General features: G+C 53.5%; 1 protein-coding gene across 1 annotated transcript; it reads right to left on the bottom strand.

The window, feature by feature from the left end:
* Positions 1 to 5,507: 5,507 nt before the first annotated feature.
* LOC134432895 (olfactory receptor 14C36-like) lies at positions 5,508 to 6,455 on the bottom strand. Its single transcript, XM_063181767.1, has one exon. It carries the CDS (start codon positions 6,438 to 6,440, stop codon positions 5,508 to 5,510), a length of 933 nt encoding a protein of 310 aa, XP_063037837.1. The 5' UTR covers positions 6,441 to 6,455.
* Positions 6,456 to 7,287: the final 832 nt, after the last annotated feature.

Below are 7,287 nucleotides of genomic sequence, written 5' to 3'. Positions count from 1 at the left end.
CTGTTTGCAATGCCTTGCACAGGCGCTGGCCCTGCCCCACAAGGCCTGGCCTGAGTCCTGACCCTGAACGCTCAGCCAGGCTGAGATGGACACTGATGCTTTCTGGGCCAAGCTCTCTGAGCCCAGCCCAGCTCCCTGCAAGCTCTGCCAGCTGCCCTGAGCTCTGGGCAGCACCAAGGGCCTCTCCCCAGCCCAGCCCAGCCGGCTCTGGCCCCACAGCTCTGCTCAGGCCAGGCTGCTCTGGGCACTGCCCCACGGCCTCAGCCCCTGGCAAGGGCACAGCAGCAGCTGCAGCTGCCACAGGACTCAGCCCCAGCCATGGGGGAAGGTGCTTGGCCAAGGCCAAAGGAGGCTCCCTGGCTGCCCTTCTCCCCTTGGGCTGAGGTGCTGAGAGCTCTGCAGCCCCTGCTGCCATCCCATCTGCCCAGGGCAGCACAAGAGCCGCAGCCTTGGGGCCCTCAAGTGCTTCTCCTGCTCCAGGCCCAGGGCCCATGCCAAAGCTGGGGTAGCCACAAAGCTTTGCCCATTTCTGTTCATTGCTTCTCTGTTGGGGATGGATCCTAAGCCACTTGGAGGCTGATGATGAATTTTACTGCTCCAGAGGCCTCTTCTTTCCTGAGCTTTTTGGTTCAGGAATTCAATTAGAAAAGCTCATAAATATTTGTTCAGAATACCCAAACAAGACAAGTTTCTGGGAATCATTCAAGTTTTTAATTCATCTGTGGTTAATTAGTCACATTGCAGAAGTGTATTCAAAATTAATATACTATATTGAAAACAATGAAGAGAGAATTGTTTTGTCTTATTCAGTTGTCTTTTCCAGTTTAGGCTGATTTCAGCGATGTCCAATTTATATTGACCCCCAATACCTTCTAATGCATTTTGAACAGATATGAAAATCAAAAATCATCATCACTGACAATCAATCACACTTTGTCCCTACCCCCTCCCCAACACTTCCCTCATCCAACCCTTCTACCCATTGTCTCCCACCAGGCCCCCTGGTGAAGAGCCTGGCTCTGTGTTCTCCATCACCTCCTGGCTGGCACTGCCAGGTTCGGATGAGGAGCCCCTCAGTCTTCCCTGCTCCAGGCTGGACAAGCCCAGCTCCCTCAGCCTCTGCTCACAGCCCAAGGGATCCAGCCCCACCTTGGAGGCCCTTCCCAGACCCTGCTCCAGCTGCCAGACATCTTTCCTGCCCTGGGCAACCCAACCCAGGCCACAGTGACCTGGATAATCCCCGTCCTTGATGTCCTGGTCACACAGCCCTGGCCCCTTGTCCCCATGTCAGGCTCTGGGGTGGATCTGTGGAACACCCTTTGGTGGAGGCTGTGGCTCCAGGTGGGCCGGGGGGATCCTGGAGGACAGGGACCCTGCTGGGCATGAACAGCATTGGACTTGTTGGGAGAAACTGTGAGGGGGAGCTGGGGCGGAGTGACCAACCCATGACCTGACACAGCCCTGCTGGGATGTCACACAGCCCCTCTGGGATGTCACAGCCAGCTGTGTGATGTCACAGCCCATTCTCTAATATCACACAGCTGGTCTCTGATGTTACAGCCAACTCTGTGATATCAGATTCTGCTCTGTGATGTCAGACCTCTGCCCTGTGATGTCACAGAAATGACCTATGATGTCATAGCTGCTCAACGACCCCACATAACCCACTCTGTGATGTCACAGCCCACTCTCTTACCTCCTATTACCAGATGATCAGTTGTCTCACCCAGGTGAGCTGACACCTGGAGCTTGTTCTCCAAAACCCCAGGCCTGTGGAAACCACACAATGCCCATTGTGTGAGAAGCGGAACTGGAAGTTTACCAGCCTCAATGTCCTTCCAGCTCAGCCAGACCGACTGGAACATTAGGGCCCATGAGCACCAGGGACCACCAGAGAGACCCCCCAGGATGGAAGAAAACAGGGGTAAAAGGGAGGGGAAATATGTTAATGATTTTGGAGAAATGATTATCATTATCAATTATGTTTAGTCCAGGACAATCAATGGATATGTGTGCAAAATACAGAAAATAAACAGAAACTTTCCTGTGCTCAGCATGCAGGGCTTTGGGAGGAGCTATCCCCCGTGCATCCAGCTGAATAAAGAATGTTGCTTCTAAGTGCCACATTGGGGTTAAGGAGGTTTCTGTTTTACAAAATTTTTGGTAACACTCCCACTGCCAAGGAAAGCTCTGTCTCCTGCTGTTCACAAACAGAGAAGGGCTGGTGGTAGATGTGGGGCTTGGAGGCTGCCTGGGGCACAGTGACCATGAAATAATCAAGTTTTCAATGTTCTGTGAAAGAAGGAGGGGCAGCTAAAAATCTTCCACACTGGAATTAGGAAGGGCAGACTTTGGCCTCTTTAGGATGCAGATTTGGGGAGTACCAAATAAGTACTGATTTTTTTTTAAAGAGAAACAGCCCTTAGAAACAAAGGGGACTGGGAAAGATGGATGCATGTCAAGAAAGTATTCTTAACCGGGAAGGAGCAGCCTGTCCCAGTGTGGCAGAAGATGAGCTGGTTAGGAGAATGACTGGCCTGGATGCCCATGGAGCTTTTATGGGAACTCAAGGGAAAAAAGAGGATGCAACTTTTGACAGAAGGTCAGGAAACTTAGGAAGTGTTTAAGGATAGTTTTTGGTCATGCAGAAAGAAAAGTTGAGAGGTGAAAGCTCAATTAGAGCTTAACATGGCCACTTCTGTAAAAAATAATAAAAAATGTTTCTATAAATAAATTAATAGCAAAACATGGGATAAAGAGAACCTCTACTCTTTCTTTGGATGCAGTGGAGAATAGAGTAACTAAAGATAAAGAAAAGGCTAAGATACTTAACACCTTGTTAATCTCAATTTTCAACATTCGGACAGGTTGCTCTCAGGACAAGTGTTCTCCTGAGCTGGCAGATGGGCACAGGGAGCAGAACAGCCCCAGAAAACCAGGAGGAAGCAGTTGGTGACTTGCTGAGCCACTCAGATGCTCACAGATGTGTGGGACCAGATGGGATCCATCCTAGGGGGATGAGGGAGCTGTGGATGAGCTCCCCAAGCTGCTCTCCATCATTTACCATCAGTGCTGGCTCAGCAGGGAGGTCCCAGAGGACTGGAGGTGCCAATGTGAGCCCATCCCCAAGAAGGGCTGGAAGGAGGATCTGGGGAACTCCAGGCCTGTCAGCCTGACCTGGGTGCCCGGCAAGGTTATGGAACAGATCACCTTGAGTGCCATCACAGGGCACCCACAGGATGGCTGAGGGATCAGAGCCAGCCATCAGTGATTTCCACATGTGCATTGATGATTTGGATAAGGAGATTTAGTCCACCATCATCAAATTTGCAGAAGACAACGAGTTGTCTGGGAATGTTGATCTGCTGGAAGGTAGGAGGGCTCTGCACAGGGCCCTGGACAGGCTGGATCCAGGGCCCAAATCCAACAAAGTGAGGTTTAACAAGTCCAAGTGCAGGATCCTGCACTTTGGCCACAACAACCCCTGCAGCTCTGCAGGCTGGGGACAGAGTGGCTGGACAGCAACCAGGCAGAAAGGGACCTGTAAGGACTGATGGAGTGCAGGCTGCACATGAGCCAGCAGTGTGCCCAGGTGGCCAAGAAGGCCAATGGCTCCCAGCCTGCATCAGGAATTGCGTGGACAGCAGGAGCAGGGGAGACATTCTTCCCTGTGCTCAAAACTGCTTGGGCAGCACCTTGAGCACTGTGTCCAGTTTCGGCCCCCAATTTAGGAAGGACATGTAGGGCCTGGAGCATGTCCAGAGATGGGCAACAAGGCTGGGGAGGGGTCTGGAACACAAGTCCTGTGAGGAGCGGCTGAGGGAGCTGGGGTTTTTTATCCTGGAGAAGAGGAGGCTCAGGGGACACAAGGCAGTGCCAGGGCACAGGTTGGACTTGATGATCTCCATGGTCTGTTCCACCCTTGCTGATTCTGGGATTCTCTGACAGAACCCTTGAAGAAGTCACAGGATAAGCCCTGGACATCCTCATCAGAAGCTCCAGCAGCCCAGGTCCCTCAGCTTCTCCTGCCAGCCCCAAAGCCCATCCTGTCAGTCCTGCAGAGCCTCTGCAGCTCCTCCTCACTGCCCAGAACAGGGAGCCCCAGAGCCAGACACAGCAGCCCAGATGTGCCCCCCTGGCCTTGGGTGCCTCTGCAAGGGAGCAGCACCGGGCACTGCAGGAGCCTGCAGACAATTCCTGCAGCACTTGTAGGATGATCCTGCTCCCCAAGGGAAATTCCTATGGTGCCAAGTCAGGAACTGCAATGGTGAGTAGGGCCAGAGAGGAAAGGGCAAACAGGGATGGGCTGTTTGCAGGGGAGGGAACAGGGCTGGGCAAAAGGAAGAAATCTGTGGCCGGGAACAATAAAGAAAGCAAAGGTAGAGACAAAGAAATGCTCAGGGCTGTTTGGGGGTGGCTGCCAGACAGCCCTGGCCCTGAGCAACAGCGTCTGCAGTGGGACAGGAAACTCCCAGCTGATGGGAACAAACTTTCTGGCTGACTGCAGAGGCCAGGACAAAGCTCAGTGTTTTCCCTGGTGTCCCCCAGCCCTTGTTGGACCATGGGCTGATGGCATTTGTGCTCCCCCTCAGGTTCATGTCCCCACAGCAACAGCATGGGGATGCTCCCCCTGCTGTGTGCAATGCAAACAGGGGCTCCTGAGCCAGTGCTGCCATGTCTGTGCCTGCAAGGATGGGGCACCTGTGTGAGCTGGGGGAGAGGCCAGGGCTGCAGAGGGGGGATGTTGTTGGCAGCTCCATGAGGACGCTCTGGGACTCTGCCCTGGACTGTCCAGTGCACTGGGGATGAATCACCCCTGCTCTGCTGCTCCTTCCTATCTGCCCCAGGCCCTTGCAGAGCCCCAGCCATGCTGTTTGCCCCCAGCCTGCCCAAAGCCAGCCTGGGGTTGCTCACGGGGCTTTTCTGTGCTGATCATTGGCCTGGGCGTGTTCTTGTGAGAGCCTGGGCAAGGAGCCTGAAGCCCCCAGTGCCTGGCCTGAGGTGTCAGCGCTGCCCCAGCAGTGCCCATGGCCTGTCCCTGCTGCAGCCCTGGCACTGCCACCCCCAGGACTGTGCCTGGCCCCGAGAGCACTCAGGGCCTACAGCAACACCAGGGCCACCAGGGCAGCGGGGCAGGGCCATGGCAGCAGCACTGGCAACACCAAGTGCTGCTGCTGCTGGGCACAGCTGCTGGGCCAGAACTGATCTGCCTCCAGCTCTGCACACAGACGTTGCCGCTGCAGCTCCAGAGATGGCAACAAAAGGGCATCTCTGCAGAAAATTCTGCTGGGAGTTCCTTCAGTTTGTTTAAAGCCACCAAGAGCGTAGCCACAGGGAAGGTAGAGAGAAACAAAATGAGAAATGGCACAAACAATGATATTTTTGTTCACAATATTTAAAAATTAAAATACAGAAAAAAAAATCGAAAACCAAAGAAACAAGAATTTTCAAAGATTTTCTTATGAGTGACTTTTATTACAAGTGACTTGCAGAAACTGGCCAGCAGTTTAATGTTTCTTAAAGCATCCAGTCGTCAGCCTCCACACTGCAACCTTGAGCTCCTGGTCCCTCAGGCTGTAGATGAGGGGGTTCAGTGCTGGAACCACCACCGAGTATAGAATTGAAACTGACAGATCCAGGGATGGGGAGGACATGGAGAGGGGCTTCAGGTGAGCAAATGCGGCTGTGCTGAGGAACAGGGATACCACGGCCAGGTGAGGGAGGCAGGTGGAAAAGGCTTTGTGCCATCCCTGCTCAGAGGGGATTCTCAGCACAGCCCTGAAGATCTGCACATAGGAGAAAACAATGAACACAAAACAACCAAATGCTAAACAAGCACTAACATCAATGAGCCCAACTTCCCTAAAGTAGGATTTGGAGCAGGAGAGCTTGAGGATCTGTAGGATTTCACAGAAGAACTGGTCCAGGGCATTACCATGGCACAGGGGCAGGGAAAATGTATTGGCTGTGTGCATGAGAGCAGTGAGAAAGCCACTGGCCCAGGCAGCTGCTGCCATGTGGGCACAAGCTCTGCTGCCCAGGAGGGTCTCGTGGTGCAGGGGTTTGCAGATAGACACGTAGCGGTCATAGCACATGATGGTCAGCAGATAAAACTCTGCTGAGATGAAGAACATAAAGAAAAAGAGCTGTGCAGCACATCCTGTGTAGGAGATGGCCCTTGTGTCCCAGAGGGAATTGTGCATGGCTTTGGGGACAGTGGTGCAGATGGAGCCCAGGTCGCTGAGGGCCAGGTTGAGCAGGAAGAAGAACATGGACATGTGTAGGTGGTGGCCACAGGCTACGGCGCTGATGATGAGGCCGTTGCCCAGGAGGGCAGCCAGGGAGATGCCCAGCAAGAGGCAGAAGTGCAGGAGCTGCAGCTGCCACGTGTCTGCCAATGCCAGCAGGAGGAAGTGCCTGATGGAGCTGCTGTTGGGCATTTAGAGTGCCTTGGCATGGGGATCTGTAAAAAAGTAATCATGGAACACTTGGGTTTTGAGAGGACTTTAAATATCCCAGGACAGCCTGGGGGCACTTTCCCCCTACTGCCTGCCCAGGGCTCTGCTGCCTGGAGCTGTCCCTGCCAGCAGCTGCTCCCTATGCCCAGGGCTGGGACCTGCCAGTGCTGCCAGAGCCCAGCTCAGCCCTGGGGGCTCAGTTCTGCCCTGCAGACCCCTCCCAGCTCAGGCACTGCCCAGGGGCAGCTCTGGCTCTGCAGGCTCTGATGGAAACATCAGCGCAACCCTGAGGAGGCTGGAAAAGTGACAGTGATGCTGCCTGTGAGAGACCCTGTCTTTATCTCTGTCACTGCCTGGTTTATTCGATCTGTGATATTTTTATTTCTTATTCAAAACCTGAACTGAGAGATTAATTTCTATGTGCAATTTCCAATCCAAGTATCAGAGACAAGTAGATTTTTAAAGCAAAATTTTCCCTTTTATGCAGCCCGTGCCTTGCTGTGCTCCATGTATAATCTACTTGGAAATGTTCTGCAGTTAAATGCCATGCTGGGAGCAGTCCTGAACAATGCAGCATGCTCCCCACATCAGGAGAACACTTCCAAGCCTTACCAGCTGTCTCCTCCCACCCAGATCTTGTCCCCCAGTGCTGGGAGCAGCTGCCAGGGCTGGCTGAGTGCTGTCCCTGGCAGGCAGCAGAGTCCCTGCCCCAGCACAGTGCCCTGGGATGCAGGACCCTGCTCTGCAGGACAGGCCTGGGCACCCCTGGCTGCTCTGCACAAGAGACAATCAGAGAATGTACTCACAGCGTCTGTAGGCATTGGGATGT

Source organism: Melospiza melodia, assembly GCF_035770615.1.
Source record: "Melospiza melodia melodia isolate bMelMel2 chromosome 7 unlocalized genomic scaffold, bMelMel2.pri SUPER_7_unloc_1, whole genome shotgun sequence".
Classification (NCBI taxonomy): domain Eukaryota; kingdom Metazoa; phylum Chordata; class Aves; order Passeriformes; family Passerellidae; genus Melospiza; species Melospiza melodia.
The sequence above is the reverse complement of the archived record's forward strand: the minus strand, read 5'-3'. Positions and strand labels throughout refer to the sequence as shown.

Bases quoted from the DNA above. Each gene is read 5' to 3' on its own strand.
- LOC134432895 (XM_063181767.1), bottom strand. From the start codon at position 6,440: ATGCCCAACAGCAGCTCCATCAGGCACTTCCTCCTGCTGGCATTGGCA.